The sequence below is a fragment of the Balaenoptera musculus genome, chromosome 11 (genome assembly GCF_009873245.2).
Source record: "Balaenoptera musculus isolate JJ_BM4_2016_0621 chromosome 11, mBalMus1.pri.v3, whole genome shotgun sequence".
Lineage (NCBI taxonomy): Eukaryota > Metazoa > Chordata > Mammalia > Artiodactyla > Balaenopteridae > Balaenoptera > Balaenoptera musculus.
Window position 1 is genome coordinate 60,076,236 of NC_045795.1, and position 22,295 is coordinate 60,098,530.

Here is a 22,295-nt window from a genome sequence, read left to right on the forward strand (position 1 = left end):
TGGTATAATGCTATGAAAGAAGTAGATATAAAGATGTAACTCCAGCATGATCTTAACTATGTGAAAACGTATAGAGATAAAGATCCAGAAAGATATCAAATATAAAGCAGTGAGTTTCTGAGTGCTTTTAAAGTATATTTTGAAACCCTCTTATTGTAGAAAATTGTGAAATACACAAAGCAGACAGAAACTATAGCAAACTTCCATGTACCCATCACCCCAGCCTCAAGGACCATCAAACCATGGACTAGTCCTGTCCCATCTGTATTCTCCCTTCCATGTTATTTTGAATCAATTCACAGATGTGATGGTCAGTTTTATGTGTCACCTTGGCTAGGCTACAGTCCTCCATTATTCATTGATCTAATGTGATTAAAACCATAATCAGTCATTTTTAAGTAAGGGAAATTATCCTACGTAATCTAGGTGAGGCTGCCCTGTGGGTTTCAGACTTGCCTCACTAGCCCCAACAATCACATAAGCCAATTTCTTGCAAAAACAATTTCTTATGAAATTGAAATTATATGTATCAATGTATCTCCTATTGGTTCTATTTCTCGGATTAAATCCTGACTGCTATACTACACATACATCATTTCATCTGAAATAGTTGAGCAAGTTTCTAAACAGTAAGGATTCTTGAAAAAAAATCCACAATACCATTATCTTACCTAAACAAAAATTAACAGCAATTCATTGATAATATCAAATGTTTAAATTTCGAATTGTCTCATTATTTTATAAAATTTTAAAAAACCTTTTCTTTGGCCGTGCCACATGGCATGCGGGATCTTAGTTCCCTGGCCAGAAATCGAACCCGTGCTCCCTGCAGTGGAAGCAGAGTCTTAACCACTGGACCACCAGGGAAGTCCCTGAAAATGTTTTTGAACTATGAGTTTTTTTCAGCATTTTAGTTATGGAGAAAAAAAAAAAGCACAACCAGGAAGGATTTTCTCCATGGCTCCAGCAGGGGGCAGTAGTGTCTCATGTTTCAAGAGGAAAGTAACGTATCATTTCTCTCCCAACCTCAGTCTCCCAGCCCAGGGTTTACTTAGCACATGATACACTTTTGGTAAATGTATGATGAGTGAATAAATAAATGGGTGAAGGAAATACTTTTTTATACTTTTATTCATTGGCTATACTCTGTGCCAGGTACTAGCTGAGTGCTAAATTTTCTCTTTTAAAAAAATTTACCATGAGGTACCTATTATCCCCATTATACATGAAGAAATCTAAGGGTCAAAGAGATTGAAAGACTTTGTGAAGATCATAGAGGTAGCAAGTAGCAAATCCTTGAGTTACCCCAGATCTATAATTTTATTTTTAAATGCCATATAGGACATACAGAAAGTATATGAATGGTTGAAAAAAGGGAACACCTGTAACTATACCCAGTTATAGAACATCACTGTCACCCCAGAAGTCTTGTTGTTATGGACTGAATGCTTGTGTGCCGCCAATATTCATATGCTGAAAGCATACCCCTAATGTGGTAGTGTTTGGGTATGGGGCCTTTGGGAGGTAATTAGGGTTAGATGAGGTTATGAGGGGGGTCCACTAATCATGATGGGATTAGTGCCCTTATAAAAAGAGAGCGCTCACTCTCCCTTTCTGCATAAGCAAAGAGGAAAGGTCAGCGAGAAGGTAGCTGTATACAAACCAGAGAGCTCTCACCAGGACCTGAATTGGCCAGCACCTTGATCCTGGACTTCCCAGCTTCCAGCACAGTGAGAAAATAAATTTCCGTTGTTTAAGCAACCCAGTCTATGGTAGTTTATTATGGCAGCCCTAGCTGACTAAGACATCTGTTATCTCTTTCCGAACACAACCTCTATCTTCCCCCAAATTTAAGAGTAATAATTTCCTTGCTTTTCCTTAGAGTTTACCTTCTTTGTTTAGTTTTACCTGTTTTTGAACTTTATATAAATGGAATTATTCTATCTATCTACTTACCTACTTTATGACTTGCTTTTTAAGCTCAACATTATGTTTGTAAGATCCATGCACATTGAGCATATATTTGTAGTTCTTTCGTTTTTATGCTGTATGGTATTTTCTAGTACAAATATATTACTATTTATTCTTCCATTTTATGGAATGGGCATCTTGGTTGCTGATAAGAACATTCTTAGGCATGTATCCTAATGTACATTAGAACACACATCTCAAAGGTATATACCTTGGCCTGGAATATCTGGGCTATCTGGTATGCATATCTTCAACATTATTAGACAATAGCACAGGTTCCCAGAGTGGTAGACTAACTTACATTCCCACCTGCTGTAAGAGAGTTCCATTTTTCTATACTTTCACTAACACTTGGTATTGTCAGGCTTTTATATTCTGCCAGACTAATGGGTATATTGTGCTATCTTGTTATAGTTTTAATTTGCATTGCCCTTATCTATTTAATGAGATTGAGCACCTTTTTATATTTATTGGACATTTAGATTTCTTCTTTTGTTAAATGTCTTTTCAAGCCTTTTGCCCACTGAGAAAAACTGGATCATCTGCCTTCTTCTCACTGATTTGTAGTTCTTCATACAATCTGGTCCTTTATCAGTTATATATGTTGCAAATACCTTCTTCCACTCTATGGCTTGTCTTTTTACTCTTTTAATGGTGTTTTTTGACGAACAGAAGTTCTTAATCTAATGTAATCAGCCATACCCAGTATTCTCTTATGGTTAATGCTTTTTATGTAGTGTTTGAGAAACCCTTCCCTTATTCAAGATCTTAAATTTTTTTCCTCCATTCTATCCTAAAACCTTTGTAGGTTTATCTTTCACACTTATGTCTTTCACACTTACTACCTGGGAATGATTTTTGAAAATGTAAGAGAAAAGGGTTGAATTTCCTTTTTTCTCCATATGGAAATCCAATTGTCCCACATTTTCCACTACTGCTGTGATGTGACATCTCTGTCATAAATCATGCAATTGTATGTGAATGGGTATGTTGGACTACAAAATTCTAAAGTCAAACTCCTAAGTGCCACGATACTGCCTTTGTCTGTCAAAGGAAATATGATGGACATAATGCATTTTAGACTTAACTAGAATCTCAACTCACAATCTCCATCTCCAAAAATGCTTCCAGCTGGCAATGCTGGCATGTTATTTTACCTCTGAGCCCATGTTTTTCTTGCATGGTTATTGTAAGGAATAGGCACAATTTGTGACACCTAATCACTTTATCATTACTATGTATTTCAAATGTAAGCACTTGCTCTGTTTGGAGCCTTGGGGCTTGGAGTTCTGTAGTTGTATTAATTTTCTATGGCTGTGTTACAAGTGGCCACAAACTTAGTGGCCTACAACAGCACCCATTTCTGACCTTGCAACTCTGGAGTTCAGAAGTATGGGTGGGTTCTCTGCTTAGGGGCTCACAGGCTGAAATGAACATGTCAACTGGGTCAATCTCTTATTTGGAGGCTCTGGGGAGACTTGCTTCCAAGTTTACTTAGGTTGTTGACTGAACCCTGTTCTTTGCAGTTGAAGGACTAAGGTCCCTCTTCCTTGCGGGCTGTCAGCCAGGGGTTGCTCTTAGTTCCTAGGGGCTGCTCTCAGGCCCTTTCTACCTAGCTTTCTCCATCTTCAAGTTAGCAATAGTCAAATCCTCCTCATGCTTTGAATATGACTTCCTTTTCTGGAGAAAATATTCTGCTTTTAAAGAGCTCATGTGATACAATTAGGCCTACCTGGATAATCTCTCCATTTTAAGGTCAACTGATTAATATCTGCACATCCCTTGTGCCATGTAATGATGTAATCTCAGGAGTAACACCAGAGGGTGAAGGTGATGGGGACCATGTTAGACTTTTGCCTACCACGGTAGTACCAGATACATTACTTAGCCTGCAGGTTTCGAGATGGTCTGTCTGAAAAGAATTCTTTGATATATGTCAGAAAACTCAAAATACTTCATCAGTTCATTCCAAATTCCCAAATTGGCTAGAAATGTTGACTACAACTCGTCTTCATGGAGCTTTGACCCTCTTTACTGCACAGACATATCTTTTTATTTGCAAACTCTTGGTGACTTGGATGCTATTTTATCTGATATCTCTAGAGCTTATTGCCCACCCCTCAGTCATTTATGGAACCATCAATCAACAAATATGTTGAGTATATAATACGGTCATAGCACTTATCCAAATCTAAGATCACACTTGGCAAGGTGTCAGGCCCATGGTAGGTATTTCTTAAATATCTGTTGAATGAATGTGTGAGTGATGAATTGCCCTTATGTAGCCTACTGTGTATTTTAGAATAAGCCATATGCACACACAAAGATAAGCAACAATATAAGAATTTATGTAGTTAGTTTTTAAAAAGTAGTCCAAGAGATAGATCATTCTGTGTGTGTGTGTGTGTGTGTGTGCGCGTGCACATTTGTGTGCAAGGAATGCTTTGTGGAAGAAGTAGAGCTAGGATTGGGCCTGTAGAAATATTATTTGGATGGGTGGGAGGATGACCCACAGTCTAGGTAGGAAGAACTGTGTGAACAAAGGTGCACTTTGGGACAGGAGCAGCCATTCTGGGTGGGAGTCAAGATCTGAGTGGCAGGTTGTAGCCTCACAGAAGCTTTGCAATGTCAAAAAAAGTAAAGAAATGTTTGACTCAGTTATCTTAAGGAAACAAAGATTTATTAAAGTGAAGCACTTTGAACTCTCTGGAATAAAGGTGATATTAATGCATGTCTTTCTTAATGCACTAGGAACGTTTCCTTAAGAAAATTTTTTTACTTTTTAAAACTTCCTTTCATAAATGCCACCTTGGGTCCTTAGGAGAAAGAGTACCATATGCAAGGTAACAAACACACATACTGCAAGTCACAATAAAATAAGAGTCATTTATTCTGTATTCAGCGAACAAACTATAATCTGAAAGAATGTTTATTTTTAATTTGTAGCCATTGGACTTGCTAGAGTTCTTTCCCATCCCACTTTGGAGTTAAATGTCCCCGCAGCTTCCTTTTCTTTTCCCAAAGTCAAGAACTGTGGCTACTATGCAGAGGCCTACCATCTAGGAAAGTACTGATAATTGGTAAGCAAATCATAGAAGAGGATGTCTTGTGACAGCATCAGGTGTACCTGTCGGAATGGTGGGTGAAATGTATACGGTGCTAACGATGGAAAGCCAACCGTAAGCAAAAGCCTAGCAAAGGCAGAATGATCTGGAACATGATAGCCTTGCTAGGAATAAACGTTTTACAGGGGAACACAGCAATGGGAAGGGGAGGCAAGGAGGATGATACACACACAGGTGGCGATCTAACGACCAGAGCCCTGAGAGGGAATCCCACTTCAGGAATGGCCTGTAGTTTTCTGGTAGACATTCTGCGTGTCTCTGTCCTTCAGGTTCTGCCTACATGACAGAAGCTTGGCTGGGGCCACTGTCCTTGGGGTAAAGGAGGCTTTTCCCCCAGATACAATGTTCTCCCAGTCTGAGGGAGCTCAATGTTTTGGGATTGTTAAGGAAAGTCTTAGTTAAGGACCAATGAGAGGAAGCCATAAAATGAGATATCTGACGGGGCCAGATGCTTACTAGACACCTGCCAGCTTCCAAACCCGCTGGGAGGAATACGGCATTTTTGAAGGAGGGAAAATGCAAACTGAGCCCTGAGGTCAATTCTTCAACGTTAAACTGGCATATTCTTTAACATTAAACTGTCATATTCTCAACTTACTCTTCCTCTGGGGCACTTGGATGAAAGAGCCTGACCTTGATGGCCTGTCTCTCCTCTGTTCCCCAATAGGTCAGCTAGTGGGTGGTGGGGTCTCTGGCGGAGCAATGTACACAGAACAGTTGAGAGACTCCCCAAGAGGTGCTTTGGCATAAATCAGTATCTGAGAGGCACACAGGCATTGGACTTTAGCTGTGTTTCCTGAAGATGGACATTTTGCTTGCATTGTTTGGTGCCCCCCAGGCTGGTTATGGGCAGCCCTCAGGCTCCAGGAGCCACATTGTGAGGCTCACTCAGAGTCCACTGTGTTGTCCAAGGCATGCTGGGAGCGCCTCTGATTCCTGGACGACACACACAGGTACACAAGATATGTCAGACACAGCAAGGCCACTGCTGCGAAGAAGGCGAGGGTGCCCATAAAGGCCGACGGCTTGATGGGCAGGCGAATCAGGGGGCTTTCGGCTGGGATCTGGTTGGTCAGGCTGAGCATGTAGCCGAGAGACCAGGCTATGCTGCTGTTCCCCACCTGTGGAGTAGAGGAGACGGCTCAGTTCTCAGGGCTGGGCTTGAGGCACGGATTACATCCCCAGGGCACACCATGGTCACCCTCCTGAGACACCCCCAGGAAACTGTGGCCTAAGGAGGTCAAAGGACTTGCCTAATTTCAGACACTGCAGAGACTGGGCTAGAACCCAGATCACTGTGACCGCAAAGGCTCAAGGGCCCAATCTCCCACACTGCAGAGGAAACAGCCAGAAGAACTAACCCTCACAGCCTCGTCGCAGCCAAGCGTGACGAGGGCACAGTTAATAACAGTGAAAGTTTTTCTGTCATCGGGTACAGAAGTGTCTATAGCTAAAGAAAGAGGGTGATGCATGTTTTACTGAACCCAGGACCAGTTTCTAAGAAAAGATGGTCAGGGGACTTCCCTGGTGGTCCAGCGATTAAGGCTCCACACTCTGAATGCAGGCGGCCCGGGTTCAATCCCTGGTCAGGGGACTAGATCCTGCATGCCGCAACTAAGAGCCTGCATGCTGCAACTAAAAAAAAGATCCCACATGCCAAAACCAAAAAAAAAGATCCCGCATGTCGCAACTGAAGATCCCACACACAGCAATGAAGGTCCCGCGTGCTGCAATTAAGACCTGGTGCAGGGCTTCCCTGGTGGCGCAGTGGTTAAGAATCCACCTGCCAATGCAGTAGACGTGGGTTCGAGCCCTGGTCCGGGAAGATCCCACATGCCGTGGAGCAACTAAGCCTATGCACCACAACTACTGAGCCCTCATGTGGCAACTACTGAAGCCCGCGCACCTGGAGCCCGTGCTCCGCAACAAGAGAAGCCACCACAATGAGAAGCCGGCGCACTGCAACGAAGAGCAGCCCCCACTCGCCGCAACTAGAGAAAGTCCATGCACAGCAACAAAGACCCAACACAGCCAAAAATTTAAAAAAACAAATAAATAAATTTATAAAAAAAAAAAAAAAAGACCTGGTGCAGCCAAATAAATATCAAAAAAAAATAAAAAATAAAAAAAAAAGAAAAGAAGGTCAGTTTAAGTGGGAAGCAGACTTCGTCAGTTTCATCTGGTAGTTCCATCAATTTTTGTTTACATGTTTTTTGGCTATTTTATTAGATGTATAAATGTTTCAAATTTGCAACCTTCTATCCTCTCTATCTTAAATGATGCTCTTTATCTTAGACTATTTTGTCAGATATTAAAAAGCTACACCAATTTTCTTTTGGGTAGTATTTGCCTGATAGTTAAAAAAATTTTTTTTAACTTTCAAACTTTGCATGTCCTTTGCAAATGAACAAAACAGAAACAGACTCACAGACATAGAGAAGAGATTTGTGGTTGCCAAGGGGGAGGGAGGTGGGGGAGGGATGGATTGGGAGTTTGGGATTAGCAGATGAAAACTATTATATATAGGATGGATGAACAACAAGGTCCTACTGTATAGCACAGGGAACTATATTCAATATCCTATGATAAACCATAGTGGAAACAAATACGAAAGAGAAAATATATATGTATAACAATCATTTTGCTGTACAGCAGAAATTAACACAACGTTGTAAATCAACTATACTTCAATAAAATTTAAAGAAAACCCAAAAAATGTTCCATGTCCTTAAAGACTGTTTCTCTTATAAACAACATATACTTCATTAAAAAAAATCCAATCTGACAGTGCCTTTTAACTGGTAGGTTTAGTCCATTTATGATTATTGTGATTATTGATATATTTGGACTGCTTTCTAATACCTTAGTTTTAAATTTTCAATAAGTGCTATTTCCCTATGTTTATTTTTTTCGTTTATTGCCTTAAAAATGATATAAATATGTTCCACTTTACAAGATGAGCGTTTTAGGCCACTCTTATGTCCCTGTATCCTATGACCCTCAACCATACCCCCATCACATTGGATATTAGCTATACTAGAATTCTGGGTTGTTATAAATGGATTCTTCTCTTTTACTTTTCTTTGGTGTTAGTTTTCTTTTCTCTTTTTTAATATAAATTTTAAGCCACAACATCATTTATTCTTACTTCCTATATTTTTATACATCTGGATTTATTTCTCTCCTTATTTGATCACGTCCTCCAAAAATATTTTGGATGTAAATCTTTGCATGGCAAATCTTCTGAAGTCTTTTTATACCCTCACATTTGAATACTAATTTGACTGAGTATTAAATTCTTTATAAATAAAGGAAAGGAACTGGAAACGTAGAATTCTGTATCCCCCCAAATTGGTATTTAATGGAAAATCATTCCCCATTCTCATAATGTACTTTCCTGGTAATTAGATTAATTAGAAACAAAGCTTGGAGAGTACATGCCACCAACAGTCCTTAAACATCTCCAGACATCCTTAATTTTTATAGATGACTCAGTTTTATCTATGTAAAAGTAAACAGTCACAGGCCTAATGCTGGATATTGCTTGCTTTAATCTAATTATTGCCGAAGCTAACATCGAACAGACTGACTCCAGACATACTTCAGGCTTTACATCTGCTATTCCTGAAATGAGAAAACCCTCCCAGAATCTGGGGAACAGAGTGCTGGATGAAAATATCAGCAAGGCTGAGTCCTGAAAGCAAGGTACAGAGGCCCCTCACCAAATAGTCACCTGGTAAGAGCTGTAATTCCAGCATTGGACCATTCTGGACACTTGAGAGTGAATACAGTGACCTCAGACTCATTCTAAGATCAAATTCTTATTTAATGCTGCTTATTTAATCCCTGTTCTCTGAAGCATAGATCTCACTCTGACATTTGTGTAAAATGGAGAGCAATTAGTTACTATTCTCTTAACAAAATTGTTACGTTTGAAGCTTCTTGTCAGGATGAAAAGTCTCTGTTCCTTAACATATTTATGTATTCACTCAACAACATTTACTAAGCACCTTCCATGTTCTCAGCCCTGTGCTGAATGCTAGGAATATGAGGACGATAAAACAAGTGCTGCCGCCACGGAGCTCAGAGGCCACGGTGCTTGGCATCCAATCCTTAACTCATGTGGAAGGTTTCTGATGACCACTTCCTCTGAATTCCCCTAGAATCATCTCTTCTCATAAGCTCACCAGGGATCAAGTCTCATTGGCTCCATTTAGCAAGTTAAATCCCCAAGTCCCGCTTATCTTCTACATTTCATTCACACACATACACACAAACATCTATTTTGAGAGAAAGAGGAGGAAACAGTTTGTGCTTTGACTTACCTCTTTTTTAAAATGTATTTGGGGCCAGGTCTTCTCGGTGAATTTGTATCCGTTTACAAGCAAGTGGTAGATATAGTGGGCTGAGAAGCAGTAGGAGCGAGCGTACTCCTCATCAAACCGGGGGAGCAGCAGTGGGAGCTGAAGGCAGGTTCAAAACAGGGAGGAGGCAGGTTTTATACATTTCTTTTTTTTTTTTTTTAAATAAATTTATTTATTTATTTATTTATGGCTGCGTTGGGTCTTCGTTGCTGTGCGCGGGTTCCCATTGCGGTGGCTTCTGTTGTTGCAGAGCACGGGCTCCAGGCGCGCGGGCCTCAGTAGCTGTGGCTCGAAGGCTCTAGGGCACAGGCTCAGCAGTTGCGGTGCACGGGCCCAGCCGCTCCGCGGCATGTGGGATCCTCCCGGACCAGGGATCGAACCTGTGTCTCCTGCATTGGCAGGCGGACTCTCAGCCACTGTGCCACCAGGGAAGCCCTGGAGGCAGGTTTTAAAACACGCATTTCAGGGACTTCCCTGGTGGCGCAGTGGTTAAGAATCCGCCTGCCAATGCAGGGGACACGGGTTTGAGCCCTGGTCCGGGAAGATCCCACATGCCGTGGAGCAACTAAGCCCGTGTGCCACAACTATTGAGCCTGCACTCTAGAGCCCATGAGCCACAACTACTGAGTCCGTGCGCCACAATTACTGAAGCCCACGTGCCTAGAGCCCATGCTCCGCAACAAGAGAAGCCACCGCAATGAGAAGCCTGCACACCGCAACGAAGAGTAGCCCCCACTCACTGCAACTAGAGAAAGCCGGCACGCAGCAATGAAGACCCAATGCAGCCAAAAATAAAATAAATAAATTTAAAAAATTAAAGAAAACCACATTTCAGAACAGCTTAGGTCAGCCGTCATATTTTAAAGAATCTTATCACCCAGAATTTAATAATTATAATTACTATAAAATAATACAATGATAAAAATATCCCTGTTTTATGTTCATTTGTTTTATTTTTGAGATTCCACATGTACGTGATAACATAACAGTATTTGTCTTCCTCCATCTGACTTATTTCACTAAGCATAATACCCTCCAGGTCCACTCATGTTGCAAATGGCAAAATTTCATTCTTCTTTATGGCTGAGTGATATTCCATTGTACATATACACCATATCTCCTATATTTCCAAAAAATAAAAATCCCTATACAACATCACAGAAGAACAATCTAAGTTTATAGAGTGCTTATGACGTGCCAAACACTGTTATAATCATTGTGCCCATGGTTAGAACATTAATCCACAATGCAGTTATGAGGTGGGGTCCCTTACTACCCCCATCTTACGGATATGGTGAAAGGAGGACAGCATAAAAGTCAAATTCAGAATATACACACACATGCACACAAATGGAATCTACTCTGCTCTACTGTTTCGTACCAATATGGATCCTTTCTCTTTAAATACTGACCTTACCCCAATTCTGTGAGCAGAAATTCCAGGTGCTTGAGTTGAAGGTGTGCAGGGAAAAGCTACCCGAAAGGTTGAAAGCACTGGCTGTGTAGTAGAATCCTGCAAAAGCCTGTAAGGAAGTCGTGCAGAAGGAAATCAGTTCTCAGAATGGGATATAATATGGAGGTTTCAGGGTACTGAATAAGGAAGTGGGAAACAGCTAGCAGAGGAAAAACAGAAAGGTGAGAAAGAAATATTCAATGGGGAAAAAAAGGAATCTTTCCATAGTTTTGCCCTTACCACAAATGACCCTTTAACTTTTGGCTGATATACCCCATTGAAGGAACAGGCTTCTTGGTCATGGCAAGCACTGAAGTTAAATAGGGAAGCCACCTTTTCCCTACACAGTGATGGGTCCCCGGTTCCTTCAAAAGTGATGTTGTTGTTGGGATCATAACTTTCAGGTCTCAGGTCCTCTGTACACAGGCTGCCAAACACATGTGCCTCAGTGAAGGCGGTTTTGTAATTCCGAGGGTAACAGGGGTTGGCAAATGTGGTTTCAGTGGTATAATTCTGTAGGTATAAGAGTGAGGTGTTAGATATCACTGTTTTGTGGAGGCCCAAGTACAAATCCTCAGTGCAAATCCTTACTGTTGTCCCCCGCCAATGCCAAGAGAGAAACGGAAAAAAGGCCATTCTGCGTCAGTGTAGAAGGGAGCTCCCAGGTTGTCTAGATAACTCAAGTCGGGGTGGGGGGATGGTCACCCTGCACCAGGCACAACACTAGGCTCTTGCTTACACTGTCTGCTCCAGCCCTTACCACAGCCCTGTGAAGCAGGTTTTATGAACTCCATTTTGATGAGAAAACAAGATATGTTTAGATTCATTGACCATTTTGAAGAGAATGTTATCTATCCACCTAAAAAAATAATTCAAAAGGTACAAATAAATATATTATGAAAATTAAGGCTTCCTCCCACCCACTTTCCCCACCCAGATTCCCTCCCTGGAAGTAACCACTATTGCCAGTTTTGTGTATTCTACCAGAGATTCTGTGTATACTTCTTATACGCATGTGCAAATATATTTTCTTTTCCCTTCTCTTTCTTTTCAAAATTTAAAAATTAAAAAAAAAAGTTTTGTTTTTAATGAAGTTATTTATTTATTTTTGGCTGCATTGGGTCTTCGTTGCTGCGTGCGGAGTTTCTCTAGTTGTGGCGAGCGGGGGCTACTCTTCGTTGTGGTGCGTGGGCTTCTCATTGCGGTGACTTCACTCTTGTTGCTGAGCACGGGCTCTAGGCACGCGGGCTTCAGTAGTTGTGGCACGAGGGCTCAGTAGTTGTGGCTCGCAGGCTCTAGAGCTCAGGCTCAGTAGTTGTGCCTCATGGGCTTAGTTGCTCCGCGGCATGTGGGATCTTCCCGGACCAGGGCTCGAACCCATGTCCCCTGTATTGGCAGGTGGATTCTTAACCACTGCACCACCAGGGAAGTCCCTAAAATTTTAAAATCATAAATGGTAATACTGTATACACACTGTTCTGCCCCTTGCTTTTCTTACTTAAAAATATATCTTTGAGATTTTCCTTTCATTGTAAGTGTAAGAGTGGCTTTTTAGAAGCTGCATAGCACTCCACTGTACAAATAAACTATAATTTATTTAGGGAGTCCCCTCTAGAGGAAAATTTAGGTAGTTTCCAATCATTTGCCATTACAAAACAATGCTGTAATAAATATCCTGTTACATAGAAATCTTCGATCTATTTGTAATTAATTTGGTATTAAGATTGGGATTTGATTTTACTTTTTCCAGATGATTATCCAATTTTTATCTATGGTCAAAAATGTTCCCTTTAAAAAAAAAATGTTCCCTTTATCAAATGCTGAATTCCAAAATGTGTTTGGTTCTATTTATGGACTCTCTTTCCCAAGAAATTGGGTTCAAAATCTAATTTCAAAGCTACCAAGGCCTGTTTTACCCCCTACTGTAAAATCTTGACCCAGAAAACACTTAGCCCAACTCTTTCATTTTACTGCTGAGGAAACTGAGGTACACATCAAAACAATGTAATCATTTAACAAAAGGCAGTGGTAGGATTCTACACAGAATCCTACAGAAGTCCAACACTCATCCAGTATAACTGACATGAGTGTTCTGCAGAAAGATCTTCATATGACTCTGTGGAGGCAGCAAACAGGCCCCCTTCTGCCTCAGTGGTATGAAAAAATCTATGGTGTTCAAAAGGTGTTATGTCTAATTTGTAACGTATCATGCCATGGTCACCCTATGGCTGAAATATTCGTTGAAAGAAAAAAATCAAATCAACCAACTGATTATTTAGTTTCTCCCTCCAAATCTGCCTTATACTTTTTAAATAATTAAATCATTTCTGGCTTGGCTTGGAGAAGAAGCAAGATAATATAAATTATTTCTGGCAGAAGAAGCTCAGTAAAGATTATTTCACTTCTCTCTTTGGAGTGTGAATTATTTGTCATGGCATTCCTTAAATATAATTTGCCAGTGTGCCAAGTTGCTTAGGCCCTCAACATTCAATAAATCTTCCCTGAATTTAGTGTTTGCAGGGCACTGGCATGAAAGGGTCATGTACTTTCTTTTATGATAAAATGACCAATATAGTTTTTCTTTTTAAATAATGGTATTTGGAATATTATGCACCTATAAAAGTAATAATTTCAAAAGATGTTTAACAACACAGGAAACTGCTCACAATATATTGTTAGGTTAAAAAAAAGCTGGATATAAAATTATATATAGGGCTTCCCTGGTGGCGCAGTGGTTGAGAATCTGCCTGCTAATGCAGGGGATACGGGTTCGAGCCCTGGTCTGGGAGGATCCCACATGCCGCGGAGCAACTAGGCCCGTGAGCCACAACTACTGAGCCTGAGCGTCTGGAGCCTGTGCTCCGCAAGAAGAGAGGTCACGATAGTGAGAGGCCTGCGCACCGCGATGAAGAGTGGCCCCCGCTCGCCACAACTAGAGAAAGCCCTCGCACAGAAACGAAGACCCAACACAGCCAAAAATAAATAAATGAAATAAAAATAAATTTAAAAAAAAATTATATATAAACCATATGAAGCCAAATTTGTAAATACTACACATATTCCTGCATGAAAAAAAAATCTGGAAGAAAATGCAATACCGTGTTGATGGTGGCTAATTCCAGGTTTTGTTTGTTTATTATTTATATTTTTTATGTCTGTATTTTCTAAATTTTTTTTCACTGAACATGTGTTACTTTAAAAACAGAAGAGGACCTCCCTGGTGGCGCAGTGGTTAAGAATCCACCTGCCAATGCAGGGGACACGGGTTCAAGCCCTGGTCCGGGAAGATCCCACATGCCGCGGAGCAACTAAGCCCATGAGGCACAACTACTGAGCCTGAGCTCTAGAGCCCGCGAGCCACAACTACTGAGGCCTTGTGCCACAACTACTGAAGCCTGCGTGCCTAGAGCCCATGCTCCGCAACAAAGAGAGGCCACCTCAGTGAGAAGCCCGCGCAGCATCACGAAGAGTTGCCCCCACTCGCCACAACTAGAGAAAGCCCACGTGCAGCAATGAAGACTCAATGCAGCCAAAAATAAATAAATACTTAAGTCTTACTTAAAGAGGAAGAGAAAGTGAATTCATGTCCCTAACGTCTAACATGCTCTCAGAGTGAGACTTGAGCCCTGGGGTGACTGGAGACTCCTTATTAAGAAAATAATTTGCAAAGTGTATATCTAGGTGTCACTCTCACCACACTTATAAGGGGCTACAGCCCCTTACATTACAGACCGGGAAATGAGTCCTGGACTGGTGGCATTTACTCAGCCAGTTCATGATGCAGTAATCTTTGAGAACCTTCTAAGTTGGGGCTTGGCAACACATCTTTGGGACATGAAAGTATTGGTCAGGCAAGTCGGGACATGCATTTGTGGGTGATCCTCATCACACCTGGATCCTTCCCCTCACCTGAGTCAGAAGGCTTAGAGGGCAGAGCCACCCTCTCAGGCATCCAGATGTTATCAGGCAAGTTGGAGACACACCCTGTCCCTGTGACCTGACTATCTATAGTGAGGGGCTGGGGTCTCCCACCTCTGCCCCCAGTCCTGGGCTCACACCTTGAGACCTGCATTCTCAAACCCAAATGAGACCTTACCCAGGTGGAGTATTCACTTCTCTACTGTAGACTGTTGGGTACATAGACATTCTTTAATAAACACTGTAGGAGTGTGTGAATAAACACACACACACACACACTCTCTTCCTCAGGGCCAGTCAAATTTAAGAGGTTAGCTTCTCAAACCTCCACTCATCCTGGAAAAAGGGTGATTTCACCTGCTTCCCTTTTCCTGTCTAAAGTTCAGAGGAGCCCCTGCTCCACCCTCCACCCCCGCCAGGGCCAGAGCTGGAGGAAGGGGCAATAAGTATTGCTAAAAATAAAAGGAGAGAAAAGAGGAGCCCCAGTTAACGAGGGTTGGTTAAGCTCCGTGTGGGGTTTGGTTTGGCTGAGTGTAGGGTGGATGAGAGTCTGGGGTGGGCACTGAGTCTCCTGAGCCATGGAAGTGTAGCTCAGGGCTGCCTGCAGGGTCCCTGCTCTGTCCTTCCCAGGAGTGCTCAGGCTCTCCCAACAATACATGTGGCATGCATGTGTACTGGGGCTCCAGCCTTTCCTGTGAGGCTGAAAGAGAAGTTTTGGGAAGAGGGCCAGACCTGGAGGGTGAATTCTCACCACCTACCCTGCATGACTACTCAGTAAATACAGGGATCTGAAGATGTGAGTTCTGCTGATGACACTTTTGTAAACCAACCCAATTTTCTACAGGCTAATGGCTGGGGAATACTGCTTCCTTCTTCAATGACCAAAGTAGGTTGCAGTGGTGGGGGTTAAGCTACTGATGCTGTGTCCACTATGTTCATATGCTGACCCAGCTCTTGTCTCCTGCCCCTGGGCCCCATCAGAAGCCAGGATCTGTGGCCTCCGGTTGGCCCCATGCCCCTCTAGGTGATCAAGCCTCCTTCCCTTCGTTTTCCCTTCGTCTTCGTCTTCCCTTCTCAGCCATGGCTGAGATTGATGTCCCCTTAGCACTGGAGTTTGGGATCTCAGGTCGCATCCATGGTGCTAGTGCCCTTGCTGACACATACAGTACTAATGTCAAGTTCATATTAGTGACAGCCTTCTAGCTGATGCCTGAAGTAGCCACCTGTGCCTAATTCATCATTTACCATATGAATTACTGACTGATGTGATGGAATTCGGTTGCTCTAAGATCCCACCATATAAAGGGCATGAAATCTGCCTAACATAGGCTCATGTAAAAGAAGCCTGAGCCTGTGGAGGGCTCTGCCCTCTCCCCTGTCAGCAAGCATTTCCCATGTGACCACTTTTATTATTTTGTCTGCACTCAGGGGAGTCTCAACATTCTCAGGTTTATTTAGCTACTGGTTTAAAACAGCTTGTGTCCATAAAGGGATCCCAAGTCCTGAATCATTTATAAAACATCTGGAGCTCTGGAATTTCCCTGAACTTCTGACTCAGATACACTGGAAATGGTCAACACATCAGAGAGAGAGAGAGCTTGGATGCCCACAAGTACACAGGAAAATGCTGCTGTTTCCATCCACCTTCTAATTGGAGTGGAAAGGACAGACCCCAGAAGGCAAGGCATCTTCCTCTCAGCTAAGACCCCCGAGGGAATACCCGTTGCCCCCTGGCTCAGGTACCTGAAGGAGAATTGCCAGAAACCTCTTCTCAGCCTCATTGCGGCCATAACACTGGAAGCTATGTGTGTAGAGTGTGTACTCATAGCCATACAGGGACACCTTCACGATGTCGCTGGTGTTCAGCCCCACGTTCTTCTCTTCCACCGCGAAGGATATTTGGGTGGAGGCACCGCCTAAATCCAGGGCACCTGTGGTCTCCTTTCCATTCGGATGCACCCACATATGCCACAGGCTCTTCTACACAGTGGGAAAAAGAAACAAGAAAAAAGACCAAAGGTACCATCTCTGATTGGCTAGGGTTCTTCACCCAAGACCCATCTCTTATTGCTAAGAAGTATGACATGGGAAGCATTCAGGGCCAGATCTCTCCTTTATTTCAGGGGTGGTGAACTCAAATGCTTACAGGGACTGTACAGGCAACATAAATGAGTGAGTAGACAATAGGGAATGAGGTGTAGACTGTAGGGAATGGTGGGGCCTGGGACAAACTGGGGAATGCATCAGCTATACTCTGTTCCAGTTGGTTGTTGCCATGCAGGAATGTGAGTCTGCTGTGACCATCTCCTCCAACTTTTGGGGAGTGAAGGGGGCAGAAATGTGGATTTTTATGTGAATTTTCCAAAATATTAACTAAATTAATTTAATTTAATTAAAAATATATTCAAGGGGGAAGAAAATAGGTCTTAGGCTGAACATAGTATGGTGTCCTCTGCACCAAAGGAGCAGGAAGTATGGAGACTGGAATGTGAGGAGACCTGAGGACACAGAATGAGTTGGGAAGAAAGCTGCCTGAGGGCTCTGTAAATTCCAGATGGCTATGGGACTTCTTGGAAGGGTCATTTTCCAGGTGTCCTTCAAAAGACTCATAGCCCACTGCTAGATTTAGATCCTCCCCTGCCTCTAATTTCTTATTAGCTAGTAAAATGATGATATTCCCCCTCCCCCATGCATTTGGTCCTGTTTAGGATCCACGGCTTTGTCCTAGCTATACGTGTCTTTTCTTAGCTGTTGTATCATAGATGTTTCCCTAATTCATTACATGATAGGAACAATGCAGGACAGATGGCCCTGTTGGCATGTACCTCTGCTTAAGTTACCAACCACAGGGGACAGGATAAACAGCAAGATTAAAAACCATGCATTTGTTTTCACACACCTCCAGGAAATTTCCCATTAAATAGTTGGCTGTAATCCATCCATAAATCCCTTCCTCTTGCCCAGAAATGATTTGAGCATCCCTAAAATCAAAGGGCTGAGACTCGAAGTAGTTTTGGATGCTCGCAAGGACTTCATTAGCTGCTGTTTCGTTTTGCAACCTATGCAAGGCACAGAACACAAAAGGCTGAGTGCCCAGACAACAATCTTAAAATAACACCCCCATCCCCTTCAGGCAGAGACAGTTTTCCAGATGTATATAAGACATGGCAAAACCCTGTACAAGTTGAAGCCTCCCAGGCAAGGCAGGATGCACTTGTTACCTGTCAAACTGCCAAGCAGGAAAATAGCTACCAGTAAAAATACCGCTTGTTCTCTCCTCCCCTACCTGTTCCTATCCCTCTCTCTAGCAACCAGCTAATGAAAAGAGCCTCCTACTCAGTCACCATTGCTCTGTCTCAGATCAGCAGAGGAAAGGAGATCGGTGAAGGCATAGGAGTGGCATAAGTAATCTCTTGGGGCACCATATAAAGAAGCCCTCATCAGGCCAGAAGGAAGGGGAGCTTAGGAGGGAGGGGGAAAGGAAGAGGGTTGAGTTTTCAGCTGTCCCAGCTTTGCTCTTTGGGAGGGCTTCATCGTGAGGGGATATGATGGCCATCATGGCTGTCACTGAATTGAAATTCATTAGTGTGCTGACCCATGGAGGAGTGGTAACATAGCATTCATGTCACCCATGATGTAGAGTAATAATATCATTCATCTGCTGCCATTTTATGAAAGAAAGCTCACTTGGGAGACTCTTTTCCCTTTCATCAGTGGGTTAAGAAAGCCAGGGGCACTGGCTCACTCTTGGCTGAAGAAGAAGAAAGAGAAATGCTACAAGCAGAAGTCCATTCCAGTTCAGTAGCAAATTATCATCGCTTGGAAAATAATTAAGAATTTTCCTAGTTTTATTAATTCCCATCCCAGAGATTCTCAAATTATTGTTTTTTCTATATTTGACTTTTCTAGCAATTAAAATATCAACTAGTTCCTCAGAAGAAATGGATCACCATCAGAAAGTTTCACAAGGAGGCATTAATATTTAATTTATTCAAATGCGACATTCACTTTTTCCCCAACTGGCAAACTTTTGTATTCCATGGTTTTTGTCATGGGCTATAAATTACAGAGCCTTTGAATGATTTCTCACCGAGAGGACTGGGAGAAAAAAGCAACCAAGAAAAAGTTGGGTTCTTTGTTTCCATAAGAAAGAAAAGGCAGAAGAAGGGGATTTCTATGACATTTCTATTTCAGGTAAACACAATAATTTTGAAAACACACTGCAGATTCCAAGAGTAAGCAAAGAAATCTGACTTCTTTCCGCATTCTACTTGGTCAACCAGCACATAGGAATAGAAAAAAGGAGAGGGAAACTACAAGGAAAGGGCTCAGTCCAACTGAGAGTGCTTCATGATTTTTTTTGATGATCATCTTAAAGTGCCTCTGTTGTTCCTTTTTATTTTCTTCATGCCCACATGAAGAAAATACATGTAATTTTACATTCCTGGGATCACAGACAAAGTGGCTTTGAAGCAGAATGAGTGTCATCTTTTGGGGAGAAAGCCTTATTATCAAAGTTTAGGGCAGCATCTACCCTTTAATTTAGGTAGATTTAAGTTTGATGGGTTTTTTTTAAAAACTATTTTTCTTTTATTTCAAGGTCAAGGAAATATTATCATGGAGAAAAAAATGAAGAGAAAGGACATTCAAAAACAATGCAACTGGGCTAAAAGTCATGGCTACAAATTTAGAAGGAACTGCTTAATTGAATGAAATGAGATGTTTGTTTTTATGTAACGCCACAGGCTTTGGGGTGAGGAGCAGAAATCCCATTATTTGAAAGCAGATCTCAGTGACATTCTGTACATGGGTAGAAGCTACACAGCTTAGTAGTATAGTGGGTTGCATTTAGTGGAGCCGGTTGTCCACAGGTGTTAAAATACCAGGAGTCAAAAACAGTTTCTGCTTTTCTGGAAAACTAGAGGTACATCCCATGATTAGATTTCATGTCACTTTTTTATTTTCAGAGCGCTCAGTAAAATCACCATGGGGAAGGGAATCAAATATAGAACTGTTTCTTTCTGAGTATTAAGATAAAGACTAAAAGTTTCCCAACTTTTAAAGCCTAAATTTATGGCAGAATATGGGCTTCTTTCTTTTGGATTTATTCCCAGAAATAGAGTTACATTCTTGGAAAGAATTCAACACATTCCTGGTTATTTTGGTCCAAAGGGCTCCTGTGTGCCATTCCAGTCCTTACCTCAGCAAGCGCATCCCAGCTGTGGCCCCCAGGTAAATGCAGGTGGATCCATGGAGGTGGGCTGGAATGTGCCCCTTGACTTTTTGCATGCAGTCCTCAAAGGCTTTGGGGGCATCTTGAGGGTTTTCCCCATAGCTGGAGATTCCAGAGCCTGAAGAGCAAGCAGTCAGCACTTCTTAGCCTTCCCAGGAACCAACAAGAGCAGTACAACTTTTAAATATAAAATAAATCAGCTCTGGAAATTAATGGGTTTTTGTAGGGGGCTGAAAATTGTGTATGTGCTAAGTTCCATGTGGTCACACAGATGAGTCAATTCCCAAAATATGGAAGGAAAGAATTACAAAGGTGAAAAAAGTAATGAGCCAAGAAAGACCTGCTTTTAAAAAAAAGTTCTTATCATGGAAATTTCAAATATGAATAAAAGTAGGGAGAAGAGTATAACAAACCCATGCACTCATCTTCCAGTTTCGACAATGATCAGTCTTGCTCCATCTGCACTCTCCCATTCTCTCCTCATGAAGCAAACTGCAGACATGGTATCATTTCATTCTATAAATATTTCAGTATGTATCATTAAAAGATAAGAATTCTTTTAAAGAAACATAACCATAGTCTCATTATTCTACCTAAAAATGTTAAAAATAATCCCTTAATATAATTAAATATCTAATTAAGGTTCACGTTTCCTCCATATTCATATTTTTTTCTCTCCCTCTCTCTCCCTCCACCTCTCTCTTTCTTTCTAGTTTGTTTGAACTAGGGCCCAAATAAATTCCATCCATTATAATTGGTTGGCATGTCTCTTAAGTCTCTTTTAATATATAGATTCTGCCCCCCCTTTCTAATTTTTCTTTGTAATTAAACATTTTTTTCCTTGCAATTTCATTTGTCTTATAGTTTCCCACAGTCTAGAATTTGCTGATTGCAGCCCCGTGATTCATTTAACATGTTATTTGGTCCCAGTTTTTTTCTATAAATTGGTAACTGAATGCAGAGGCTTAATCAGATTCAGGTTTGAACTTTTTCAGAAAGAGTAGTTTATAGGGATGTGCATTTCCAATAAGAGGCACAAGCATCTGGTTGTTTCTCTCTTTGTGCTGTTAACAAGCATCAATGATCATTGCTTAGATCCATTCATTACTCCATTCATTAGGGTTTATGAAATGCTGATATTTTATTTCCATCATTCTTGCTTCACTTTTTACCTAAAATGCTTTTATAAAAGGAAAACTTCCTCATCGTTAACTATTTGATTACCCTACAGTACAGTTTGTACAGGGAAGGCAGGGGAGAAGTGCTTGATTCTTTCCCTTTATTTACCAGCTTAAAAAATATAGATTGCATCTCTAGTATCTACCTAATTTAACCAATAAGGGATTTTGTTCGTTTGTTTGTTTGTTTAAGGGCATATGAATCTAAAGATATATTTGATATGTTTCAATTCATTGCAGTTACTATTCTTATTGGTGGCCTATCTTGTCCAGTGGCGCTCTCTTCAATTTGGCAGCTGAGTCCTTTTGACATGATCTCAGAAACCTTTAAGAACTTTTCTGCTTTCTGATATGATGAGATGTATCAATGACCTATATATTTCCTGCCCCAGATCTGGAATCTGCTGTTTCTCCAAGGAATCCTGGTTTCTTTTATTGAGTAACAGTATTTAGCATTCAAAATTTGGAAGCTAGATTGCTTACTGAAAGGCTTTCCAGAAGACAGACCTAGAGAAAACTTTATTTCAAGAGAAAACACATCATGAATTCTTAGTGGTATTTCTAATTCAAAACTTCAAGTTCTTCCTTGAATTCATTGATCTTGTATCTTTATATTCCTTTTCCTAGCCTGTTTCCCAGCCCCTCCAACTTAATAACTCATTTGCTTTATTTCACAATCCACACACAACAGTCTCAGTATGACAAGCACTACCACCAATTATAGGATTATTGAAAACAATTTAAGATTTTTTGAAGTTCTTTTTGTCCTTAGGGTGTATCCTATTAGGCATGTACAAGTGTCCATAAATGAAGCTTTCTTGAAATACGTACATGCTAATTTGTCTGCATATTGTCTATGGCTGCTTTCATGCTAAAGTGGGAGAGTTAAATGGTTACAACAGAGATCATATGGCCAACAAATGAAAAATATTTATCCTCTAGCTCTTTACAGGAAAAGTTTGCTGTCCCTTAACTTAGATGATTTATAGGCATCTCCAACTTAATATATTTGAAACCAAATTCCTTAATCCCTGCCATGGCCCCAACCTACTC

General features: G+C 41.4%; 1 protein-coding gene across 2 annotated transcripts in view; it reads right to left on the bottom strand.

Annotated features, from left to right (window-relative positions):
- Positions 1-4,837: 4,837 nt before the first annotated feature.
- ENTPD3 (ectonucleoside triphosphate diphosphohydrolase 3) overlaps positions 4,838-22,295 on the bottom strand; it is a 34,919-nt gene continuing 17,461 nt past the window's right edge. Inside the window, exons 5-11 of one of the 2 annotated variants that reach the window (XM_036867750.1) lie at positions 20,032-20,182; positions 17,731-17,890; positions 16,575-16,811; positions 11,154-11,426; positions 10,873-10,983; positions 9,422-9,559; positions 4,838-6,217 (exon numbers count right to left, since the gene is read on the bottom strand). In XM_036867750.1, coding sequence (XP_036723645.1) covers positions 5,981-6,217; positions 9,422-9,559; positions 10,873-10,983; positions 11,154-11,426; positions 16,575-16,811; positions 17,731-17,890; positions 20,032-20,182 — 1,307 coding nt within the window. In that variant the 3' untranslated portion in view covers positions 4,838-5,980. The remainder of the gene's footprint in view (positions 6,218-9,421; positions 9,560-10,872; positions 10,984-11,153; positions 11,427-16,574; positions 16,812-17,730; positions 17,891-20,031; positions 20,183-22,295) is intronic. The other variant, XM_036867752.1, reaches the window with a different exon arrangement.